Here is a 25,379-nt window from a genome sequence, read left to right on the forward strand (position 1 = left end):
CCATGATGCACTAGGGAAGCAGGTCCACTGAGGAGAAACCACTTACCGGTGCAAGAAACCACTTACATAGCGAAGCTGACCAGTCTCATGTCTTCAAGCCCCACCCCACTGCTTTGGTGCATGTTGGTTGTGTCTGTATGGGGAGCTGGTCTGACGGAAGATGCATCAGGGAGGGCAAGGGCATAGGGCAGGCCTGGACCTTGGGGGATGATGAGGACCTCGGGGCCAAGGACTTTGGCCCTGTCTTCGGTATAGAAGGGACACCTGAAGTCATGAAACTGGATGAGTTCCCAGAGACGAAATGTGGAGGGTAGAAAAGGGAGTGGGGTGGGCGTGGGAGAAAGTATCCACCGGGATTGGGGACGGGGTTAGGAAGAGATTAGGAGCCAGCGTAGAGGCGGAATCAGGAGTAAAAGCCAGGCGTGGGCGGTGTGGGTGGAGCCTTCCAGGAGGAGGAGGCTCTTAAGGCCGTGTGCTGTAGAGCGTAGGGCCGGGGGTAAGTGGGTGGAGCTTAAGGGACTTCCAAGAACAAGACTTTTTTTTTTTTCTTTTTGCGGTATGCGGGCCTCTCGCTGTTGTGGCCTCTCCCATTGCGGAGCACAGGCTCCGGACGCAGGCTCAGCGGCCATGGCTCACGGGCCCAGCCGCTCCGCGGCATGTGAGATCTTCCCGGACCGGGGCACGAACCCGTGTCCCCTGCATCGGCAGGCGGACTCTCACCCACTGCGCCACCAGGGAAGCCCCAAGAACAAGACTTTTGAGAGCAGGTTATGGCAACAGTTGTGGTATCTTGGGAGGTGCCTAGATGAGAAGGAACGGAGAAGAATCGGGCAGGAGATAGGAGAGCAGGTGTTTTCAGCACAGGAAAGAACTGAAGATGTGCATGGAGGTGGGGAGGAGTCTGATTTTGTGTAAAGCAATGAGTGGAGTAGGAAGCGTCCCTCAAACGTGAGGAATTAGGGTTAGATCCCTCTGGAAGTGGAAGCCTGGTCTGGGGAACAAGGGCCTGGCTTTGGAGGGGAGGAGGGAAGCCTTTCCTGAGACCAGAGCTTGGAGGGCAGGTGGGGGGCAAGTGATTTCTGAGGTGAGGGCCCAGAGGGAAGGGAGCGCACACTGGTCTCCATGCCCGGGGAACCTAGAGTTTATCAGCGCTTGGGGTGAGGTGGGGAAGGAAGGGGAGTGGGCAGTCTGTGGGCCGAGAACACGACAGTCCCAAAGTGAGCCCTTCCCGTGGGAGCAGCCCTTTACCTGCTACCCTGGCTCTGCCCCCTTCAGCCTTCTCCCACTGCATCCCACTGTGCCCTGACCTCTGACACCATGGACTTGGCCTTAGGGAGGATAGGCCAGACCTCAGGCCCCTGGCCATGATCTTCTACCCGTTCACTCTGCCCTGGTGATAACCACCCCTCACAAGTGTTCTGTGGCTTCCAGGGGACTTCCCTCAAGCCATGCTGCTGAGCCCAGGGCCCAGACCCTGCCCAGGTCAAGGTCCTCCATCCCTCTGATGAGGTGCGAAAAGGTCCCGGAGAGCCTGGCCTGGGATTTCTGGGAAGGGAAGCTTCAAGCACTGACCTGTAACGTCAAAAAGTGATAGAACACAATGTGAGCACTAGAAGGGACTTGGAGACCTCCAGCCTCTTGCTCTACAGATGGGAGGCTGAGGCCTTGAGAGGCTCACTCAAGTTTTCACAGTCGGGAACCAGAATCACTGACCAGTGCTGGCTTGCTTCTTCCCTCTTTTTCTCTCTCCCTGTGGCCAGAAACAGTTCCTTCACCTCCCAGTCACCATCTGAAAAGAGCCTACAACAGGGCTGTACTCTAATTGGGTGTGGAGGGTGGAACATGGTTCCTCTAAGCTTCCAGAATGGCTCATGAGCTCTAAACCACAAGCAATTGATTTATACCTCGGCTTATTCTGTGGCTTATAATTATTTCTGAGTCTGCCTTCCCCACTAAACTGAGTTCCTCCAGGGCACAGACTAAGTCTTACTCATCTTTGGGACCACAGTGCTGGCCTACAGTAAGCATTAAATATACATTGGGTGGACTGCATGGGCAGAGGGAGAGGGGATGGGGAGGGAGACGTGGCTGGATCAGTAATGTGGGGGGCTTAAGAGATCAATGGCTAATATATCTTCTTCCCCTCCCAAGTCCAGAATGAATTGAAAAATAAGAGACAGACACATGGACATCAAAATGGGGGCTTTACCAGTATTTCTGATAAAGCGGATTGGAGAATGTAGCTTTTGCTTTTGGGCCAAATGGACTTAATAATATCCTCCCCCAAATAAACATGCACCCCCCCCGCCCCCAAAAAAGGGGCAGACCTGTCTTCCTGGCAGTGACAGAACCTCCCGTGGAGTTTTACAGTGTAGATCAATGGAGAATATGCTACTTCTGCCTACAGCAGAACCGAGAGAGAGAGAGAGAGAGAGAGAGAGAGAGAGAGAGAGAGAGAGAGAGAGAGAAACCCAGAAATACTTGAGCTCAGCTCCTTCCCTAAGCCACTAATCAGCCAAGCCATTCCCCTCCTCTGGGGAGGATGCAGCCTGTGAGGATTTAGGGAGTGGTCCTCTCACCCTTCTCCTCCAGGAGAGTGGAGGGGGAATTCTCTCCCCTTATGGAAACATGGGGAGTGGGGACAGGTCTCCCACTGTGGGATGGGTTACGGTGGACGGATGGGTAGAGGGGGTGGAGGGAAGGACGTGGGGGAAAGGGTGAGACCCCATCGTCAAGTGTTACAGTGTCGACCCAGACACAGTCACCTTTCCAAAGCAGATGCCAAAATCCTTATTCCTGTGATCGCACTTGCCCAGTGCTCATCTGTGTATGCGGAGTGGAGAGAGGACCTTGACTCCTGTGAGCTGGGATGAGAGGCCAAATCTCAGAGCCACACTCCACTGACATGGCCCAGGGCCATGTTCACCTTCAGGGCTGGCCTTTGGTCTGGAGGGGCCGGAGACGGACCTGAAGGAGCTTCCGTGGTGCTGCTTCGTTTGCCGTCAGGCCTTCACTGAGCCCCTGCCCCTTCATGGCTGGAAAAGCTCTAAATTCAGCATGTACTGAGCTCCTCGTCCTCTCCGTCAGGCACTTGACACAGAATAGTCCATTTATTCCTCACAACAAGCTGGTGAAGGAGATGGTGTTGGTCCCATTTTACAGATTACGCCACTGTGACTCAGAGTTGTGATTGTTTGGCTTACCCATTAAGTGCCAGAGCCAGTGTGGCCTCCTGAAGGCTTGTGTGGTGCTCAAGAACAGCAAACCTCACCATCTGGGTTGTTTCTGGGACTCCTGCTTTGGGCCACTCTGCCCCCGGGGGCCTGCTTCCTAAGTTATTCTAAAATACTGCTCGATGGATCTTGCCAACCTCTGGGCTTCAGCAAGGCCCTCTTCAGGGTGTGGCTCCAGACGGCCTTTCCGGCAGCCCTTTCCCTGCACTGCTGCTCCCAATACCTTCAGTAGGCAGGCCCCCGCCCCTCTAGTCCTCCAGCCTGGAACGCCCAGCCCTCCACCCTGCATGTCTCAAAATCTTTCTCATCCCTTAATACCCAGCTCGAGCCAGTCTCTGGGAATCCTCACGACTTGTCCCTGTGTCAGCCTCTTCGGTCACTTTGCCTTGATTCAAGGGATTTAGGCACACTCTGGCGCCCCTACTAGCCCTGGCTGCTCCTCACAGGAATCTTGTCTCCCCTGACCCAGAGGTGCCACGGTAAAGGGGTAAAGGTGTGTGGCAGTGTTGGCATCAGAGCAGCCTGCAACTGAAGGGCTGTAGCCCAGCCTCTGCTCCCACCAGCCCCACATGACATTCACCTGCCCAGGTGCCACTCAGCTTCTAAGAGAGAACAGACAAGGCTAAATGGCCCCTAGGATAGCAGAATGATGCCAGGCAGGCGCCTGACACACCCCCTGGACAGGAAAATACTTTTCTTCCTCTTAATAACAGTTATTAAGGGGCCTGTGCCCGACCCACTGCATCCAGGGTCTGGGCTTAGCTATCTGTATGGCTCTTGTCACCCTGGGTCCCCACCCCTAGGCTCAGTCCCAAGGCTAGGATATACTTGTCTGCCCTCCCATTGCCCTTTACCCACTCAGCCCCTAGGACGGGTGGACAGTCCTGCAGCCCTGGGGGATTTCGTTTGATTTATACGCTTTTATTATCAGGGTATCTGGGATCCCTTGGAGCCCTTTTTAACTCAGTCTTCCCATCCTTGCCCCTCTCAGTTGAGCTCCCTTGTACAAACACTTAGTACCACAGTCCAATGTTAGGGTCAAAGACCACCCTTGCCGGCCAGACATTCATGCACACAGATATGCACCCAGACACATACACGAGAACATACACAGATGCACATGCAAGTAAATATACACTGATGTGCAGCTAGATACTTAAAGACAGCCAAGCAGACACACAAACATCACAAATAGACAGTATGTAATGTACACACATGCCCAGGTATATAGTTATGCATAGGTATAGTGTACAGGCATACCTCATTTTATTGTACTTCACTGTACAGTGCTTTGCAGATACTGCATTTTTTTTTTTTTACCAACTGGAGGTTTATAGCAACCCTGAGTTCTCAGATGATGGCTAGCATTTTTTAGCAATAAAGTATTTTTTAATTATGATATGTACATTGTTTTTTAAGACATAATTCTATTGCACACTTAATAGACTACAGTCTAGTGTAAACATAACTTCTGTATGCACTGGGAAACCAAAAAAATTGTGTGATTCATTTTATTGAGATATCAATATTTGCTTTATTGCGGTGGTCTGGAACTGAACCCATAATATCTCTGAGGTGTTCCTGTATATGTCGAGTTGAGCCACGTGGAATTGTCAATATTCAGTGGTTTTTTTACTTAACAAGATGGAATCTAATACAAATGTGGGCATGGAGGGAAATATTAAAAAATACAGAGCCAAATGTGTACACCCATGTTCAAGCAGTATTATTCACAATAGCCAAAAGGTGGAAACAGTCCAAGTGTCTATCAGTGGGTGAATGGATAAACAATGTGGTATATACACACAATGGAATATTATTCAGCCTTAAAAAGGAAGGAAATCCTGTCACATGCTTCAACATGAGTGAACCTTTATGCTAGGTGAAATATGCCAGTCACAAAAAGACAAAAACTGTATGATTCCACTTACATGAGGTACCCAGAGTAGTCAAATTCACACTCAGAAAGTACAGTGGTGGCTATCAGGGGGCGAGCAGGGTACTTAGCCTTTCATAGGTACAGAGTTTCAGTTGGGGAAGATGCAAAAGTTCCGGAGATGGATGGTGGTGACGGTTGCACAGCAATATGAGTGTACTTAATAGCACTGAACTGCACACTTAAAAATGGTTAAGATGGTAAACTTTATGTTAATTAAAAATAATTTTTAAAAAGATCCAAAAATATGTTCCGTCAGGTAGACATATACACACTGAGGGATAAACACAGGAACTCAGCAACACAGAAACATGACTCCTCCCCTCCCAGGAGTGCTTCTCTGACCCAGATACGGCCCCTGTTCTCCCCCTAAACAAATCCAGAGATAAGGCCCTGCCACCTCGGCTACCCCCGTGGCTTGTTACCCTCCCACAGTCTGGCTCTGCTTACTCCTCCCCCTGCCCCTCACGCAGCCTCCCCACGCCCAGGGAAGGGCCTCCTTAGAGTACCGGGGGCTCTGATCTCTGCTCCTGCCCCTCCTGGGCCCCTCTAGGATCCTCAAAGACAAAGCCCCATTCGTCTTTAGTCCCAGGGCCCAGCTTGACGCAGGGAGCCCCTAAATCCCCTCGCCAGCACCAGCCCTGCTGTGCATGCATTGGGCCCCAAGTGAAGCTTTGTGGACATAGAGAAACCTGTGTCTGATCTGGACATGATCACAGATCTTTTAAAGCAGGTGCAGCCAGTACTAAACGGGGTCGTTGAGACATGGCATTAGGTCTCCTGCTGTCCCGGCCACCCTCATGGGACCTTGTCTCTCCACAGAAAGGTGGGGCTGGCACCCTTGTGACCACTTCTGCCCGGCCTGCCTCCCCAGCTAGCTGCCATCTGCTGAGCCCCCTTCTCCAGCGCAAAGCCTCACCCTGCTCCTGAGGACTCTGGGACTAAGGCCCTTGATGGGGGCAGAGAACGGAAACTGGCCTGCTGTTTGCCTCCGGACCATGCAGTGCGTCCCCCGATCCTCTCAACCAACTTTCTCACTAACCATTTAATACTCAGCCCCGAGGAGGGGAGAAAGGCTGGGGTCTGGCGCCACCAGGTCAAGAGCTTCCCCAGAGCTGAGGGTGGTGGAAACGCAGACATCGGGAACAGAATTTTTCAGGGGTGAGACAGCATTTTTCACTGACTCTCTGGAAGGGCAGGGTTTGGAGGAAACTTGCTGGGAGCCTGGTGGGGATGCAGCAGGTGACGCCGGGGTGGCGGAGGGAGTGTGTGCTGAGTAAGGACCTGCCCTCTCCCCGGGCAGCGGATGGGCGAGTCCCAACAGCAGGCGGACAGGTGAGGCTGACCCAACAGGTTCCCGAGGCCGGGGGCAACGGGGTGGAGCGTGGCTCTGACAAGGGGCAGGCAGGCGGGCGGGAGGCAGTTTCTCCTGGTATCTTCTTCCTGCTGCGGCCAGCGCGGGGTGCAGGCCATGGAGCCTGCTGCAGGGTGAGGGTAGCCGGTGGGCAGGCGTATTCGGAGGCCCTGGGAGCTCAGGGCATGGCGGGGCCCCTGCGGTGCCGGGTGGAGGAGCTGAAGCGGCAGCGGTGGCGGGAGAGCTCGCCGCGGGTGCTCCAGCACAGCGAGGCCGCCCGGCTGGCGGCCGATGCCCTCCTGGAGCGGGGTGAGGCTGCCTACCTGCGGGTCCTCTCCGAGGAGCGGGAGCTGCCCTTCCTGAGCCCTCTGGATGTGGACTACATGACCAGCCATGCGCGCGGGGGCTCTGAGCTAGGCGAGGCCCTGGGGCCAGGGGCTGCCGGGCCTGACCCCCTCAGCCTGCTCTCCGAAGTCACCTCCGGCACTTACTTCCCCCTGGCCTCTGACATAGACCCCCCGGACCTGGACTTGGGCTGGCCCGAGGTGCCACGGTCCACGGGCTTCAGGCCCACGCAGGCTGTGATCCACTTCCAGCGGGACAAAGCCAAGAGCATCAAGGACCTTCTGCGTTTCCTCTTCAGCCAGGCCCGCACGGTAAGGGCCTTGTCTCTTCAGACATTCATTTCATAGATGTGGAAACTGAGGCCCAGGGAGGGGAAGTGTGGCCACAGGGCAGCTTGGGGGCAGTACGGGAGGAGAACCTCTGCCCCCTATCAGAGCACAAGCTCCTAGAGTGTGGGCGTGTTCTGTTTACCTTGGTAACCTCTTGACACCCGAGGACATCATGAACAAGCTTAGAACAGGGGATGGGCCTCAGGGACTCCACAAACACCCTGAAAACACGTGAAAAGTGGTGCTCATTGCAGAGGGGGATCCTCTCTCTTTTGGGGGAGAGGGCCTATGGGCTTCATCAGATTCTCGGAAAGGTCTGTGTCCCCAAACTAAGAACCCCAACCTTGGTGAGCATCTGAGCCACCCCCTTGAGTTACAGGGGAGGAAACTGAGGCCAGAAAGGGACTGGGACTTACTCAGGAGGTCCAGTCAGTTGGTGAAATGGAACCCGGGGCTCAGGGAGAGGGAAAGGGCTCTAGACTCAGGCCCCAGGCCCCAGGCACAGCCCTGCCTCCTGACAAATGGTCCCAACCGCACCTCGCTTTGTGCACTGTATCTCCACTGGCCTGAAGCAGGGGAAGGGGCACTGGTGCCTGGGCCTCAGCATGGCCTTGAGGGCTGGGCTTTTAGCTCTGCACCCAAAGGAAAGAGGAGCGGAAGCTGCTGGGCTCAAGGATGGGGAGCAGGGCTCAGGAGAAAGGGAAGCGGCAGAGCAGGTGGGGTGTTGGTACCTGGGAAGCCTTCAGCTACAGACTAGCACAGCCTCACTCCTGGAGCCCTGACCTCTGACTCAGGAGGCAGGGAGATGGATCAGACGACCCTAGGCAGGGCTTGGGGTAGCTTAGACTCAGTGCCCTTGCTAGGGGAGCAGCCCTGAGGGTACCTGCTGCAGATGTTAGGAGCCAGGATGCTGGGATCCTGCTGGTACCTCCAGAGCCTCGCTGGCAAGTCTACCTACGTCCCAGGCAGGGGAGGGCCAGACCTGACTGGCACAGGGAATGGGGTTATTAGTGAGATGGCCGCTGTCATCACCCCTGCCCCTTTGATCTTTCTTGCTTGTGCTGTTCCCCTCACCCGTGGCCAGGCCTGTGCCATGGACTAGGGCATCCCTCAGTGCTTTGGTTCCTCATCCTCCCTTCTAGACCCTCCACCTCTGGGCCAGGAGCCAAGCTTCCACTCTGGGCTGTCACTGACTCTCAGAGTGATCTTGGGAAGTGCTTCCTCCCCCTGTGGCCCAATGGCTTTGTTAAGGAAGCAGCAGGAGAGGAACATTTATTGAGCTTCTGTTGTGTGTTGAGTATTTTCACATTAAATTCCCCATAACTCTTGAGAGGTAGCTATCATTATCTCCATTTAGCAGATGAGGAAGTTGAGGCTCCCAGGGGTGAAGGAATTCACCTAAGGTCATAGCACTAGGAAGTAGCAGAGTGCAGGTTTGAACCCAGTTCTTTCTGGCTCCAGAGCTGGAGTGCTTTGCTCCACACCTCCTGCCTCTCAGCCTGGACTGGGAGAGGAGGTTCTCACGGCAGATATTGCAAGCACCGCCTCTCCACCGAGCAGAGAACTTGGTCCCAGTTGTAAGAGGTCACAGCAGATCTCTGCAGCTTCTCAGGGAAACAGGTGGGTCTAGCAAAGGGCATTGAAGACCCCAGTAATTGGCCTGCAGCTCTGTTCCGTGAGAAGGGAGACTCAGACAGACAGCCAGAGCTACAGCTTGAGCTAGTGGGGGGGAGTGTGAGGTGCTAGCCTGGGAAGTGGGGTCTGGGTTTTGCTTCTCTTTCCCCCTCTGCGCCTCAGTCTTCCCATCTGTAGAGTAGACCTTTAGATTGGTACAGCTGATCCACAGACCTCTTTGAGAATCAGATGGCAGATAAACAAACCGTCCTTAGAAAAATGCACACAAAAACTTTCAAACAGCCTTCTGGGCTTCAAGACAGTGAAACCCCCCAGCTTCCAAGTCAGGAACCCCCAGGCTGGGTCACCACTAAAAGCCCTCCCAGTTCAGGTGTTCTCACGGGCTCTGGCCTCCTGCTTTTCAGTCCAGCGCTGTTTCCGGGGATCTAGCCTCTGCCCCTGGCCTCAGCAGTGCCCCGGGCAGGGCTGAGCTCCCCCCCACCCCGCCCCGCCCCCGTCAGGTGGTGGCTGTGGTAATGGACATCTTCACCGACATGGAGCTTCTGTGTGACCTCATGGAGGCCTCGGGCTGGCGTGGTGTCCCCGTCTACCTGCTTCTGGCCGAGGAACACCTGAGGCACTTCCTGGAGATGTGCTACAAGATGGACCTCAATGGAGGGCACCTACGGGTCAGCAAGGGACGGGGGCAGGAATTGGGGTGTGGGGTGAGGAGTCAGGGAGGGCAGGAGAGTCAGTCGGGTGGTTCGTGAGCATCGGGGGTCAATGGGAGTGGGAGGCCGGGTTCTCCTATAGCTATTTTGGGTCAGAGACCCCAGGGGATTCAGACATGGCTTGAGCCCCATCCTCTAAAGGTAATTCCCAACCTCCCTCCCTCCTTGGCCCAGAACATGCGTGTGCGGAGCACATGTGGGGACACATACTGCAGCAAGGCAGGCCGCCGCTTCACGGGGCAGGCCCTGGAGAAGTTCGTCATCATTGACGGTGAGCAGGTGGTGGCAGGCAGCTACAGGTGAGCAAGTGGATGGTGGGGAGGGTGCCTGGGGCTGAGCCGCCGGCTTGCGAGGGTGCCTGGGACCTGGCAGCTTTGAACTTTCCATCCTTCATCCATACTTTCCACCCTGAACTGAGCAGCCGCCATGTGGCAGGCATGGTGCAGGGCCCAGGGGCCAGTGTGGGGAGCAAGACAGCTCTGGGCTGGGCCCTGGAGGAGCTCACTCTGTGGAAGGATTACTTTAATGCCCTTGGCAGAGAAAATAACTCTTTGCACCTCGGAGTTGGAGGGACTTCAAGGAACCTGGCCCTTGGTCCATTTTACAGACGGGGAAGCTGAGGCTGAGATGCGAAACCACGTGCCGAAGTCCACTAAGCTGAGCTAGGGCTAGAACAGACTCCGGAGTCAGAGCTCTGCCCCCTCACTTGGGCCCTCGGGGTGGTGGTGGTTTTGTCTTGCTCCTCTGTTTGTGACTCCTGCCTGGCCCCAAGGTCCTGCACTTTGCCTCCTGACCCTGACCCTCTGTCCCCAGCTTCACCTGGCTTTGCAGCCAGGCCCACACGAGCATGGTGCTGCAGCTGAGGGGCCGCATCGTGGAAGACTTTGACCGGGAGTTCCGCTGTCTCTATGCCGAGTCCCGGCCCGTGGAGGGCTTCTGCGGAGGTGAAGATCCCCTGTCTCCCAGGGCACCGTGCCCTCCCCCAGTGGCCCTGGCCTTCGGGCCCGGCATCCCCAGCACCACATCCTTGTCGCACTCCAGCACCAGCCTCAGCAGCATCAAGTGCTCACCTCACATGGGTCATTCCTCCTACCCCGCTCTGCCAAGAGGCGGAGGCTGCAGTGACATGGCTATGGGATCCTCCTCCCCGGGCCCTGCCCGCTGTGAGGCCGATGGCCAGCCCTCCCTGCAGTGCCAGCTGTCAGACCCTAACCACGGCCCCCTGCTTGGGCCCTACAGGGCCAACCTGAGCAAGCTGGGGGCGTCCCCCTGGTCCCAGTCCCACCCTGCCCTCAACCCCAATAGCACCAGCCCTGTGACCCCGGAAGGGGGGTCACCTCTGCTTGCTCACCCTCGCCCCCTCCTCTCCTTTCCCCGGGGTGTCTCAGCTCTGTCCCGGCTCCCAGAGAATGGGGTCACAGGAAGCCAGGAGCCTAGCCCCCCACGAAGCCGCTGGGTACCCGGCACAGCCCTGGAGGCAGCGGAGGAGAATAAGGTGTCTCTGAGTCAGAGCCATGGCCAGCTGGATCTCCTCGTCCCCTTCCCCAGGGCACGAGAAGCAGGAGGCCCTGATTCTGGGGTGACCCCCAACTCAGGCTCCCTTTGGCCTAGTGAGCAGGCCCCAGGGGACAGGAGGTTGGCCTCAAATCAGAGATACAACCAGCTGGATCTCCTGCCCCAGGCCCAGGATGCCAGGGGTCCCCCTGTGTCAGGTTCTCCCAGGCCTGGCAATCGGACCCCAGAGGACAAGAGGCTGTCCCCAAACCACAGCCATGGCCAACTGGACCTCCAGGTACAGTCCCCCAAGGCTGGGGGCTCCAGAGTGCCCCCTGAAGCCAACTCCTTGGCCAGGCCTGGCAAGCAGGGTCCAGATGAACAACGGCAGACCCTGGGACACAGCCAGCTGGACCTCATCATGAAGTTTGGCCCATTCCGGGGTGAGGGGCCTGGGCCCAATGATCTCCCCAGACCGAGCTCTGCCAGAAAGCCTGGAATGGACTCTGGGGATGAGAAGCGGCTGACTCTGGGCCACAGCAAGCTGGACCTCATCACCAAGTATCATAAGTTACAGGGCACCAGGCAGGGACCTGAGCCTGGCCTCCCCAGGGGCCCCACAGGTGGCCAGCGCAATGGCAGTAGCAATGGCCTGTCTGGGGATGAGAAATGGCTGACCCTGGGCCACAGCAAACTGGACCTCATTATTCAGTACCACAAGTCCAAGTCCAAGCTGCTCCGAAGCCGCTTTGAGTTGTAGTCCTGCTTCCAGAAAGGACATGTCCATCCTCCATCCACTGTGACTCTAGATTGGCTCAGGTCCCAGACTCTGGGGCGGGAGCTCGAGCAGGGGCCTTATGGGGAGGAGAGGGAGTCTAGAGGCCCAGGTTAGGCATTCCTTGGGCTTGGGATTCTTGCTCACACACGTACATGCACACACATGGGGAAATGGAACCCGCAGTTACTGGGCACCTGCCGTTTGTCACTGTGCTGAGCCCTTCTCATCAGTTACTTCTCATCCTTCATCCTCACAATACCCTACGAGATAGAGCTCTAGTAGGTGTACAATTCTAGGATCACAGATATTATCTTCCCTATAATATAAATTTAGAAGCTGGGACCCAGTGAGTTTGATGACTTGCTTGGAATCAGGTCCGAGTAAGTGACAGGGGCTCAAATCTGTGTCTCTGACTCTTAATTTCTTAAGATCGTGTTTTTGCACAGACAGGACACACAATATCAACAGTTCCCATGTCCCCATGCACACAAAATCCACATATAATAGAGATGCTCCAAATGCCTGCACAATATACACTGCACACTGACAGGGTTCACATCCACAAACTACACCCACAGATGCAGTCCATGTGATAAACCAAAACACTCAGGATTCGAGTTATAGGTACTCAATAAATGTCATTTGGGTAAATGAATGGCTACATTCGGTGCACACCGTAGACCCCTTAGGATCCACAGACCATAAATATGCACATAACCACACACACACACACACACACACACACACAGAGGCATGCATGCACCAACCAGTATCTTTTTGTACCTAAGCTGTGTACCCAGTCCTGTGCCGGACATGCCATACGGTTGAGAAATGAATCAGACTCAGTCCCTGGGAGACAAGGATTCAATGCATAAATGACTGGTGTATCTAATTAAAGGCTACCCAGTGACAGAAGGTGGTAGAGAATGAAGGCCAGCAAGTGGTGGTGATGATGGAGTGGTGAGAAAAGTTTCTTAGAAGAGGCAGCCTTTGAGCCAAGCCTCAAAGGGTGGGAAGGACTTGGATAGATGGAGGCGAGGGTTAGAGGAATTCCTGGTAGAGGGAACCAGCTGAAGAGAGACCATGGAGAGGACTGAATGAGTGGGTCTGAGATGAACCTGGGAGGATGGAGAGGACGTGGATACACACACACACACACACACACACACACCCCAGCATCATTTTTCTGAGTGTCCCTAGAAGTATAGGCTCTGTCAGATGTAGGTCCTTTTCCTGAGCTTGCGACCTGCCTGGGACAGTATACGTGATACAAATCAATAAAAGCAGACATGCTATGACCCAGCAGCAGCCTGGTGTATCCTGAAGAAGGCAGAGTTATGAAACTGCAGGTTGGCGACAGGGGAAGGGCACCATTCAGGCCAACTATGGAGAGGTCCTTGGAGGAGAATGGACGGCTGCAGGAGGGCTGGGGGGTGAGGAGGAAAGGGGCTCCAAGCTTCCCTCTGCCCTCGCTGAGAGTGACATTCTGCGAGACCCTGGGGCTTTTGTACAAAATGGGGGCCAAGTTCATCCGTCCACCAGAGCAGGTCTCTTGACTGCCACCATCTGCGGGCGGGGCGGGGTCGGGGGTGGGGGAGGGAGGCAGAAAGTGGCTGCCCATCAGCCCCTACACCCTTGCCCACTCTGGACCCTCCCTAACACCCCGCTTCGTCCATCCTCTCCTCTCCAATACCTTCTTCAGCATGGTTTCCTTTCCTCCTCTGGCCGCGCCTCCTTCTCCAGCCTCTGTCGTGGTCTTACTTCTCCCTGATGGACACCTTCTCCGTGGGTGACTTCATCCACCCCAGGCTTCAGCTCCACATCTCAGCCCTTCAGTCTCCCCTAGGCTCCAGATCCGGCCTGGGCATCTGTCCCACACCTCACTCTGTCCCTCACCTCTCCCACACCTGCTCTTCCTCCTCAGGCTTTACTTCAAGGTATAACTCCGTCTGGGACTTCCCTGAAGGTCCAGTGGTTAAGACTTCCCGCTTCTAATGCAGGGGGCGCGGGTTCGATGCCTGGTGGGGGAACTAAGATATAACTCCATCATCAACCCATCTTCTGCGAGACATCCCTGGCTCCTCCATTCTGATGCCTCATAGCCAACCAGCACAGGTCTGGGTCGATATTATCTCCTACAAAGCTCCTGACTGAATGAATAAATGAATGAATGCGAGCTTGCTGGAGGCGGGGCCAGGCGGGGTAGAGACCGGACCACTTGCAGCCATAGAGTCCTCCCAGAGGCTGGCGCTAGAGTGGTCGCATGCGTGGCAGCGTGCGTCGCGTTCTCTCGGAAGTCTCCCAGGGAGGAGACGGAAACGGAAACCTACCGAGGGCCGAGGAGGCTTCTTGCGCGTGGGGAGGTTGCGTTTACGTGGTGAGCGGTTGTGGCGGGACACCGGCAGCGTCAGCTCCGGGCGCCCTGGGTCGTGAGGGGTGGGGGCCGAAGGATTCGGGGCTGGCGTGTCTGGAAGGGTTAAGTGGGCGGGCCCCGAGGGCTGGCGGCCGAGAGGGGCGGGGTCGCGGCGGGGCCTGAGGCGTGGAGGCCGCGGGACCCGGACCCGGACCCGGACCTGGACCCGGACCCAGGGTCGAAGCCGGGGCACCCTGTCCCGGGAGAGGATCCGCCGGCCCTGAGCTCCCTGTCCCGCAGCCCCTAGGCCTCATGGCGGTCCGAGCGTCGTTCGAGAACAACTGTGAGATCGGCTGCTTTGCTAAACTTACCAACACCTACTGCCTGGTGGCCATCGGAGGGTCAGAGAACTTCTACAGGTGCGGCGGGAGCCCCGGGCCCGCGGGCAGCGTGTGGGTGGGTGGCTGGGCGGGGTACTTGGGAGTCTGGGGCTCGGGCAGAGGGAGGGCTCAGGCCCCCCAGTCCCGTGACCACCGAGTCCTTGTCCCTACAGTGTGTTCGAGGGTGAGCTTGCTGATACCATCCCTGTGGTGCACGCCTCCATCGCCGGCTGCCGCATCATCGGGCGCATGTGTGTGGGTAAGCTAGCTGGAAGTCGCCGAGGGAGGAAATGGAGCCTCCCAGCGCCTTTAATTATACCCCTAGAAGGGACCCCGGGTGACCCAGGGATGCCTGGGCTTTCATCCATTATTTCCAGGGACTACAGAATCTCTCAGACCTGTGCTGGACCCTAAGTGTCAACAGATCAGGGACAACCTCTGGCAAAGCCTTCTGGATCATTGTAAACACAAATAACATTAAGGGGTTTCACTTTTACCCTTGTTTCAGTCCTTGTTCACGAAGACCCTAGGAGGTCAGAATTATTGGCCTCATTTGACTGATGAGGAAGCTGAGACTCAACCCAAGTGACTCGCCCAGTTCCACACCTGGTGTGAGGGAAGATTGGATTGTCATCTCTCCCTGGCCACTGACTCTGGGCAAATTGCTTCCACTTTCTGAGCGTCTATTTCTGCCTCTAAAAAATGACAAGCTGGGGTTCCCTGGTGGCGCAGTGGTTGAGAGTCCGCCTGCCGATGCAGGGGACACGGGTTCGTGCCTCAGTCCGGGAAGATCCCACATGCCGCGGAGCGGCTGGGCCCGTGAGCCATGGCCGCGGAGCCTGTGCGTCCGGAGCCTGTGCTCCGCAACGGGAGAGGCCACAGCAGTGAGAGGCCCGTGTACCGCAAAAAAAAAAAAAAAAAGACAAGCTAAGATTCTGGGGCATACTGTTCAGTTACGCATTTCGATCTTCAGTTCCCTTTACCACGTACCCCTGTATCTCTCAGCACGGTTGACTCTGGCCATTTGTCCTTTCTTTGAGCTGGATCTGTCTGCCTTTACTGCCTCCCCTTCTTTCTAGTTTTGCTCAAATAGGAGTTTGTTCCTTTATTTTTAATCAAGCCTGATGATCTTGGACTCTGAGTATTTCTTATTCAGGCAGAACATTCTTATCCCTAACCATGACATTTGGACTTGAAGCTAGTTCTTATGTAACAAGGGAGATCTTAACCTGACCTTTGGTGGTTTTTTTTTAATAATGGGAGAAACTTATAGTTGAGAAGTTCAGAGTTGTGTCCTTGCAGAGTTAGGCAGAGGTTTAGTCATTGTTGTCACAAGATAATTGTGGTTCATTCATGTTGCCGTGTACTGTGTTTTGTGTAAGTATACCACAGTGTATTCATTCATTCTGTTGATAGTGGGTATTTGGGTAGTTTTCAGTTGGGTCTGTTATGAGTATTGCTGCTATATTTCTTAGTGAACAAATGTATGTATTTCTATTGGATATATAATACCTAGGAGAGGAATGGCTGGGTATTCAATGTAGTAGATGATGCCACATAATTATCTGAAGTGGTTGCCCAGTTTATACTCCTGTGGGTTGTTCCATATATCTTTGCCAACACTTGGTATTGACATTCTTTTAAAAATTTTAGCCATTCTGGTAGGTACGGAGTATTACTTCAGTTTCTTAGAATACAACTAATGCCCAAGAGCGCTTCCTGTTAGTCCTGGTTCCTCCTGGCTGATGATGGCGAATTGGGCAGGATGTGTTGGGACAAACTCCTAGGCCATCTCTGGCCTGCCCAGTGGGACTCCTGGTCCCCCGGGTGTTGTATGGATCAGTGGTTTGGAGGACTGGGGTCTGGGTCTAAAGCTTTGCTGGGGAAGCTAATTGGGCTGGATTGTATCCCCAGCCCCCAGGGCTCAGCAGGCATCTTGTGTATTCATGGTCCATCCTTGTCCCACCTTCCCTAACTTGGGTCTCCCCAGGGAACAGGCATGGCCTCCTGGTGCCCAGCAACGCCACCGACCAGGAGCTGCAACACATTCGCAACTGCCTCCCAGACTCAGTGCAGATCCGGCGGGTGGAGGAGCGGCTCTCAGCCCTGGGCAATGTCACCACCTGCAACGACTACGTGGCCTTAGTCCACCCAGACCTGGACAGGGTGAGGCGGCCCAGGAGTCACAGGATATTAGCCGAGTCAGTGGTTAGCCACCATTCTTGCCCATCAGACAGGAATTAGGGGCATCTCTTGTGGTTTCTCTTTATACCTGGGCTCCTGCAGTTCAGACATTGGTTGGAATAGTGAACAGAGGCCTTCCATGGTGTGATCAGTGTCAGAAAGAAGCTAGGGAGTGTATTAGTCCTTCAGAATCAGGGAGATTGACCCATCTGGTCTTGAAGCCAGGGCTAGGAGAGAAGATTGACAGGTGAGCTCTTGCCTGTGGGTTAGAGGAAAGGAGGGTAATGTGGAGACCAGCCTCTGGCTCTTCAGGGCATGCATGGATATTAGGGGCTCCGTAGCTGGTCTAGACTCTGCTCCAAGCTGTATTCCCTCCTTTTTGCGGGTGAAGCTTCCATATGCAGCTACATAGCAGAGGAATGAGCTTAGGGAGTCATGCCCTGGGTGGGTCTGGGTGTGGAGGTCCTGGGTTCTTTGATCTGCTTGTTCTGGGCGTTGAGCACAGTACCTTTGGCTGACAGGAAACAGAAGAAATCCTGGCTGATGTGCTAAAGGTGGAAGTCTTCCGACAGACAGTAGCTGACCATGTGCTGGTAGGAAGTTACTGTGTCTTCAGCAATCAGGGAGGGCTGGTGCATCCCAAGACTTCAATTGAAGACCAGGATGAGCTGTCCTCTCTCCTTCAGGTCCCCCTTGTGGTAAGCAGTCTTATTCTCTGAGCTCTCTCTCCTGCTGGAGCAGATCCCTTTGCCCAGTATTCGGGAATCTAGATTATTACCTGTCACAGTTTGGGTTTGGGCTGAGGGTCAGGGAGAAGGGTTTGGGGAGAGTCCTCATGACTTTGGCTGTTGGTGCCACAATCCACACTGAGCCGTCCCTTGGCAGGCGGGCACTGTGAACCGAGGCAGCGAGGTGATCGCCGCTGGGATGGTAGTGAACGACTGGTGTGCCTTCTGTGGCCTGGACACAACCAGCACAGAGCTGTCAGTGGTGGAGAGTGTTTTCAAGCTGAATGAAGCCCAGCCTAGCACCATTGCTACCAGCATGCGGGATTCCCTCATTGACAGGTATCTGGGCCTCTCTTCTTTGGAGGGGACGGGAGGGGAGGGGAGGGGAGGGGAGGGAGATGCCACCTGTAATGGGAGCCACACTGTACTTATACTGGTAGGTTCTCCTTGCGTGTGAGGCCACATCTGCACACTGCTGAGCAAGCACAGGGTACAGTCCACAAGCATTTCCTGAGTATCTGCCCACTGCCATCTTTGAAGACGCTGGCTCAGTATATCCCTTCTGTAGTCTGTCTTTTATTTTATCACTGACCACATTCTTTTGCAGTTTGTATTTGCCTGTGTATCAGTGTCCCCAGCCAGTAGCCTGAGACAGGAAAGAGCTTTTTAATTGAAGGAAGGAGGGAAGGCTGCTTTTAGGAACTGAGGAGACCCAGGTGCCTAAGGGACTTGGGGGTGTGGGGAATGCATCAGAACCACCATCATCTGGGCTTTGTGGGTTTAAAACAAGAGTGGGTTCTTGGGCTCTAACCCTGGAAGGTTCTGGGGTGTTAGGCTCTAGAATCTCTTCCTTTGGAAGAGCAGCAGGTGCTGGATATTTAGTGCCCCCCCCCATTTAGGATCCTTCTCAAGGCACGCCATACCTAGCTAGCACAGGAGTCTTTATGAGGATAGAAATCCCACAGTAGAGCAAGTGTCCAGTAGCAGACTCCCTACTTAACAGGGGCAGAATTTCCCTTCATTTTCCCTCCTTCATTCATTCAATTGCTTGATGTTCATTAAACCCTATAGACAAGACCCCATGTGGGGTAGTCAGGCAGCTTAGTGCTACATCCTGCCTCTGAGAGGGACTTAGATTGTAGCAGGGGAGAGAAGATGTAGTGGCCATATATAACTTAGCTACCTTCAAAGAAGTAAAAGGTGCCTTTTGTGGTTTTGGAAGCTCCTGTGATACACTTTCTGGAATCCAGGAAGGTTTTGGGGAGGACAGATCATTTAGTCTGGGCTTCAGGGAATGAGTAGGTAATTGAATATGCGAAGATAGGGTGGGGGAGCACTTCAGACAGAACCCGGGATGGGGAAGTGTGGAAGGTGTGAAGGGGAAAGGTTTTATTCCCCGTGTTGAGGACTCTGAATGCCCATGTCAAGAAGTTTTGACTGTAGGTGTTTTGACCTTTGGTTTATGTTCGGATACTTGTTAACGTAGTTTCTTGCCATCACCCCTCAGATACCGATTCCCTCAGTTTGGCGTGGGACCCAACCATGTGTGGTTGTTTTAATAATCTTTCCTGGGTGATTCTGATGAGGGCAGTTTGGAGACCACACTGACAAACTCTGCTGTCAGTATTGGAGAGCAGTTGAAAGGGTCTGAACAGGAAAGTGGTACCAGTGGTTTTGTTATTTGTTTAACAACTTTTTTTGGAGCACCTACTATGTGCCAGACAGTAGTGATGGGGTGACGAATAAAATGTACCCTTCCTCCCCTTTTGGAACATTGAACCTCATAAAGAAAATAGTACTTCCACAAATAACCATTTAATTAAAGAACAAAACAAAAAAAACTTCTTAGCAACCTAAGAACAGAAAGAAATTTCTCTAACCTGATAATGGTTACCTACTAAACTACAGCCAATGTTGTATTTAATGGTGAAACTTCAGAAACTGCCAGGCAGAACTGCCTACAGTCAGCAGCCCTGGTCAGCATTGTAGTTAAGATAAAGAAATGGGTGTTGGAAAAGAAGAGACAAAACTCATTAGCCTCCTTTGGTTTTGAAGCTGTTGAGTTTGAGGTGCCCATGAGACCTCACAAGGAATGTGTCAGGTAGGGGATTAGAAATATGCACCTCAGCTTCCCCAAAGTTCTTTCATTTCTCCTATTTAAGATTTTATGAGGAAAAGCCAATCCTAGGAAAACTAAGATAGAATCCAACTTCTTTAGTACTTTAAAGAGAGAAATAAAAACTTCAGATAACAAAAGAAAAACAAACAAGAAATATGTACTTAAGGGAATTTCCCTGGTGGTTCAGTGGTTAGGACTTGGTGCTTTCACTGCCAAGGGCCTGGGTTCAATCCCTGTTCGGAGAGCTAAGATCCTGCAAGCCGTGAGGGGCGGCCGAAAAAAAGAAATAACGTACTTCATGTTTATAATCGTGCACATGATTATCACCTCCAGGAAGAATGTTCTGGCTGCAGCCCTGCCACTAGAGGATTTGGGGCCTGGACGTGTCCCTTCCCCTCTCTGAGCCACCTTGTTCCCTTGTCTACTGTCTGTTGGGCTTGACCTGTGAGGCTCTGATTTATGATCAATAACGATTTGAATAAGTTATTGAGTTCACCCACCCGAGTGGAGGAGTTACTTTTAGTTTTTAAGCACTGAGAGTGCTAGACTGGATTTGTGACTTGTGGGAGCAGTGGAATCTGGAAGGCCCTCTGTGTGTGGCTCTTCGGGGCTGAGCTGGAACAGAGGTCCTGGAGTAAGGGTGGAGGCAAGCACCTTGAGAATGGAGGGTGAGCTGTGCTCTGTGAAGCACCTACTGACAATGCTCTTTCTCTCTCTAGCCTCACCTGAGTCACCTTCCATACTCTTCATGGGCTTCTGGCTCTGGACTTTGGCTCCGTCTCCACGCCCCACCCAGTCTGTCGTGGATGCTGGCAGGGCCGTGGCCGAGAGCTCACCTGGACTCAGTGGCTGGATGCCCAGCCCTTCTTCACCTGTGCCCATCTCCTGAACCCATAGTTACTGCAAAAATCTGCCACATCATGCTGGCCAGCAGGTCCTATGGCTTCTGGCTGAGAGCTCTGTTGTCTGTGCCAACCCATTAAAGGGCAGCTTCTTCCGGTCATTCTGAATGTGTTCTTTGGGGACCTCAGCCTGCACTCAGCCCCCCACCATTGTTCCAGGGGGGAGGTGGGGTAGGATGCACACACACCCCTTAGTTCTACAGTCTCCCACTCCTCTCCCCCCATCACCAGGTGGGCGGTTTCATCCCAGGACAAGAGGAAGCAGCACTCTCCACTGTACTTCTCCCATTTTCCACACAACTTCAGCCTCATACTTTTGGCTTCAAAGATGAGTCTGTTTCGACTCCTAGGCCAGTGTGAGGATCCTGAAGGGCTCTGGGGCACCTGGCTACAGGGCAGTCTTGTCCTCTTTCACCCAGGGTGGATGGAGGTTTGCTGGCCTGGCTGCTAGGTGCCCAGGACCGCCTCAGACCAGTCTCGGTAGGCCCTTTCCTTTAGGGCCTTGGGTGGGTGCGGAGCCGGGCTGGAGAGGCGAGGGTAGCTGGGGCGGCTGCAAGCGTCTCCGAGCTGCTCGCGGGGCGGGGCCCTGGGACTTCGGGGAGGGTGTGGCCGGTTGCTGGTTGGTGGGTCGGGTTTGCTGGGCCCCGCCCCTGTGCCCTGAAACCTTCCTCGCTGGCGGTCAGAGGGCGGGGTTTGTGCGCCGTGACGTCACGACGCCAGTCGCTCCAGACGGCGCTGCGCAGGCGAGCGGGAAGCGGAGGGTGGCGCTGGGATTCTCCTGACCGGCGGCTCGGGCGGTGCAAGGTGAGGGTCGGGCCCGGCCGGGGCGGGGGTGGCGTGCGGCCCGTCCCGTACCTGACGGGCCTCTCGTCCTGCAGAACATGGGAGCTCAGCTGAGCGGTGGCCAGGGCGCCGCGCAGCCGGTGCAGCCCGCGCAGCCCCAGCCCCAGCCCCAGCCCCAACCCCAACCTCAGACCCAACCCCAACCTCAGGCCCATCCCCAACCCCAGCCCGCGGCGCCCGAGGGCCCTGGGCGGCCCTGGCCAGAGCCCGGCCCCTGGGGGCCTCTGGACGACGTGCGCTTCCTTATCGTCTGCACCTCCTGGTACTGACTCGTCGCCCTCCGCACTTACCGCCCGCCGCCTCCTGTCATCCCGTACGCCTCTTCTGCTCGGGTCCTTGTCGTCTCTCCCCACCTTCCGCCACCCCGGAGACGCGCGGAGAGTCGGGGAGCTCGCTGGGGACTGGAAGGAAGCCTCCTCCGCAGCCTCGCCTTGGGTCACCGTCTTGCCTCTGGCCCCTCCCGCTACCCCAGATTCGTTGGCTTCTCAGCCTGCACCCAGACCAGCTCAGACCTTCATGTTCATCCCCACCCCACAGTTTCTCCAGCCGTCTGGGTGCTGGGGCAGCCTTCCCTGTCACTGGCTTCCAGAACCAGGCCAGGGCTCTTGGTAAGAAGACCCCAAGGCTGCTGACCTAATCTCACCTCATTTTTCCCTGTTGCCAAGAACTGGGCTCTTGCTTTTGTCCTTGGTCATGGCACCATGTGCCCTGACTTCAGAAAAGACCTTGCCACAGTGAACCTGCCCATATCTCTCCTGGGAGGGGTTGCTCCGCCATCCTGGGTGCCACCCTGGCATTATCTGGCTGTTTTCCTGAGACCCCAGTAACAGAGGGCCTCCAGGGCCAGCCTTTTGGAGAGAGGGGGCATCTGATTTTGGGACTGGCAGATGAGATGCATGGGGCGGCTCGCAGACACCCCAAAGCACCCTGTCTCCCAGAAGCTTCTTAAGGCCACCCAGAACCTGATCCTTGTTCCCACATCCCAGGGAAATGACACACTCTGTATATTTTTGTTTTATTTAGAAATGATTTAAAAAACATTATACAAAGGCTGATCAGTTTAAAATGTGACTGACACTGAAATGCTGTGATGTTCCCCAGACTGAGGGGAAGCTGGGCTCTGGGACCCCCAGTGCTTTGCCCCTCTGTCTGCCCTGTCCTGGGATGATGGACAAACGGATGACCACAAGGCAGGAGAATCCATGATTGGAAGCCTCCAGGCTGAGCCCTCTCTGGACCTGGCCCTGCATCCCTCACATCTGCAGCCTGGGCTGCCTGCCTCCATCTCCTGCTCTTTCTCAGCTGACCTCAGTAGTACCAGGAGCCAGTGGGGAGCCTGGGGGGCCTAGAGCTTTCAAGAAGTGAGAGCACCAACCTGAGGAGTGGAGAGGGACCCGGAAGGGGAGAAGGGAGGCCAAGAAAACATGGATAAAAGAGACACTTCTGATCTCATCTTGGACCCTAGAGGGGTCTAGCAAGCCCACTGGATGGCCTGGGCAAGTAACAGCCTCTCTGTGCTTCATTTGAGGGCACAGTGAGAGTTATCCTTGGCCTCCCAGGGACTGCATGAGTTACATGTGAGCAGACAGGGGTGAGCTAATAAAGTGCTTTGCAAAGTATAAAACACTGTACAAACCTATGAATCACTAATATCTCTGCAGTTGTTCCCCACCCGCCCCAGGGAGCCCGCCCTTGGCCAAAATGAGAAAAAACAGAAGGATGATGACAGGGAACACAGTGGACCCATATAGGTGTCTCTGGGATGAGAGATTTTGCTCAAGACAGCTCCCAGAGTCCCTGTCTGCTACAGGTTAAGCAGACTCAAAGCCCAGAGGCCACGGGGTGGGGGCAAGGCCCATGCAGGCTCAGAGACCCTGCCGGCACCCTGAAGACTGACACCTCTGCTTGGATTTGGCAGGGAGCCAGTGGACATAGTTGAACCGACTGGTTTTGCCTACGGCTCCATAGTGACAAGCAGGGCTGCCTCTTACTGGGTTGGGGTGAGGCAAGCCGAGCCCTCGGAATTCCTGCCAGAGACAGGGGCGGGCCCCTAGGCTTGGGGGCTGTTACCAGTTGTGGCTGCTCTTTTCCGAAGAGCAATGCAGAGTGATGGGCCCAGAGAGCTGGGTTAGCAGGGGCCAAGCTCATGGTATAAACACTGCTTCTGGGCTGAGAGATTGAATTGGTCTCAGGGTAGCTAGGGGTGTGGGCTCTGAGCACTTCAGAAGGCTGCCCTGGGCCCCTTAACCCAAGGCTGTGAGAATGTTGGCCCAGAGCTATTTCCGTCTCACCTCACTAGTCAGGCTGTGTCCTCAGGCCACAAGCGGCAGGCTGGAGCAGGGCCAGGGACTTGGGGGATGGGGAGAGGAACGGGAGAGTGGAGGAGAGCTACAAACTCAGATCAGCCTCCGAGATGGTGTCAGCTCCTGCTCCAGCCCTTTAGCCTCATTAGCAGGGCCCAGCTCCCGGCGTGTCTGGGCACTAGAGTGGCCTTAACAGCACCTTGGTCCTTATCGCTGGGGGGAGGGCTGGCCTCATCACCAAGACAGTCACCTCTAATTCACCTAAAGCCTCAAGCAGCCTTTGCAGAATGGGACTTTAAACAATAGTGACAGGACATTGAAATATTCACGACATGACAGCTGGGTCCTTGTCAGACCCAGCTGGGCCACAGCCCTGCCTGCAGCATGTGACCCTAAATCCTGGGTCTCAGAGGAGACCCTGACATGTGGAGCAGGTTTCCTGAGGGATCTGCTGTTGCCAGCAGAGGAAACCCAGGCTTGTTGCCCACTGTGTCGGCAGCAGGGGTCCTGTAGCCTTGGAGGACAGTGGGGTAGGGGTGGGGGGACATCTGACCAGCAGGTGTTGGCAATGGGGGACCAGGACTGGTGGCATCTCCCACATGGGGCTGAGAGCGCTAGCGCTGGCTTCCCACAGGAGGTGCTGGGTCCAGCCAGGTACAAATGGCGCTGTGGCGCCTCGTGGACGCCACAGGGCGCAGTGACCATGGGCCTCCTCCTGGCATGGTCCCTGCCTCCTGATGGGGCCTGGCCTATTCCCTTGAGTAGGGAGCAGTTTACCCAGGACAGAAGGCTGGCAGCTGGGTGCCAGACACCCACCCTGGGGCACAGCTGCCATCACGCCCTGCCCCGTGCTCAGCCTAGGCCAATGCACCATCACTTCAGCTACATGACCCCTGGCCTAGGGCCATGCTGGCCCCGGTGGGCAGTGGCCAGAGCTGCCCCTCAGACCCTGGTGAGGAAGGGCCTGGCTGGCCAGACCGAGTGGACAGAGAGGGCTCTGGGCTGCTCACACCCACTCCTGGACTGGCCGCTTATAGTAGGTGACAGGCTGAGGGCCTGCCTTGTTCTTGAACTGGAAGATGGTGTAGACCAGCACCAGGATGCAGAGGGACAGGATGCAGGGGATGACCACGGCCACTGCATTCACAGAGCCTGGCACGTCATTGATGGTCACCATGATGTCCACATCGTCCTGGGGCAGCCGCCGCTCCTTGCGCCTCTCCACCTCCTTCTGGTTGCAGCCCATCCAGTCACGCAGGATGTTGCGTGGGTAGCCGGGCTCCACGCTTAGTTTCTGGTTGTCGAATTTCCAGTAGTCCCGGCCCTTGTAGAAGTAGGTGTAATCTGCAGAAACACGGCCCATCATCACCACCCCAGACACTTCCCTGCACCTGTTCTGCGCCAGCGTGAGAGGGCCCAGGGTGCTGTGGCAGCGTGGAGGAGGGGCGCCTCTCCCACCTGGGGGGAGCCCAAGAGGAGCTCTGAAAGGCGGGTGGGCACATGACGTGGTGGGGGCGTGTTGCAACTCTTGGAGGTAGGCGTGCGGTGCCTCGCACACCCTGCAAGTGGTGTGGCTGGTTGTGGAGGATGACCTGCCCAGCTGCAGAGAGGCACCTGGGACCTGGAGCAGCCCACCCTGTCATCTCAAAGGTGCTGGGAAGCCACTGAGGAGCTGGAAGTAGCATTGGTAAGCTCATTTTGTGCTTCCCAGACAGGACTCTTCTCAGCCCTGGGTCTCAGCTCTGCCATCCTG

The 25,379-nt window shown here is 55.3% G+C and overlaps 4 protein-coding genes across 5 annotated transcripts in view; 3 read left to right on the forward strand and 1 right to left on the reverse strand.

Moving 5' to 3' along the window:
- Positions 1-6,620: 6,620 nt before the first annotated feature.
- On the forward strand, positions 6,621-11,796 carry FAM83C (family with sequence similarity 83 member C; the record flags this gene model as incomplete). Its single annotated transcript, XM_081257154.1, has 4 exons — positions 6,621-7,179; positions 9,237-9,500; positions 9,717-9,841; positions 10,356-11,796. The coding sequence occupies exons 1-4, from the start codon at positions 6,709-6,711 to the stop codon at positions 11,794-11,796; spliced, it is 2,301 nt and encodes a 766-aa protein (XP_081113280.1). The 5' UTR covers positions 6,621-6,708.
- Positions 11,797-14,047: 2,251 nt separating this feature from the next.
- On the forward strand, positions 14,048-20,581 carry EIF6 (eukaryotic translation initiation factor 6). The gene is made up of 7 exons (XM_081256958.1): positions 14,048-14,191; positions 14,468-14,586; positions 14,721-14,806; positions 16,538-16,713; positions 17,253-17,429; positions 17,617-17,798; positions 20,298-20,581. Exons 1-7 carry the CDS (start codon positions 14,078-14,080, stop codon positions 20,305-20,307), a joined length of 864 nt encoding a protein of 287 aa, XP_081113084.1. The 5' UTR covers positions 14,048-14,077; the 3' UTR covers positions 20,308-20,581.
- Positions 20,582-20,664: 83 nt separating this feature from the next.
- Positions 20,665-22,942, forward strand: MMP24OS (MMP24 opposite strand). Of its 2 annotated transcripts, none has more exons than XR_014017652.1 (2): positions 20,665-21,931; positions 22,347-22,942. XR_014017652.1 is itself a non-coding variant. In XM_081256959.1 (2 exons), the coding sequence occupies exon 2, from the start codon at positions 21,362-21,364 to the stop codon at positions 21,590-21,592; it is 231 nt and encodes a 76-aa protein (XP_081113085.1). In that variant the 5' UTR covers positions 20,665-21,284; positions 21,359-21,361; the 3' UTR covers positions 21,593-22,942. The 2 variants fall into 2 exon arrangements, 1 of the variants encoding a protein (XP_081113085.1); XM_081256959.1 differs by having other exon boundaries at positions 20,665-21,284; positions 21,359-22,942.
- A 1,446-nt stretch (positions 22,943-24,388) lies between these two features.
- MMP24 (matrix metallopeptidase 24) overlaps positions 24,389-25,379 on the reverse strand; it is a gene marked incomplete at its 5' end in the record, with an annotated part of 45,897 nt that continues 44,906 nt past the window's right edge. The window contains one exon of the mRNA XM_081256268.1: positions 24,389-24,970. Coding sequence (XP_081112394.1) covers positions 24,633-24,970 — 338 coding nt within the window. The 3' untranslated portion in view covers positions 24,389-24,632. The remainder of the gene's footprint in view (positions 24,971-25,379) is intronic.

Source organism: Mesoplodon bidens, assembly GCF_964165515.1.
Source record: "Mesoplodon bidens genome assembly, chromosome: 15".
NCBI lineage: Eukaryota > Metazoa > Chordata > Mammalia > Artiodactyla > Ziphiidae > Mesoplodon > Mesoplodon bidens.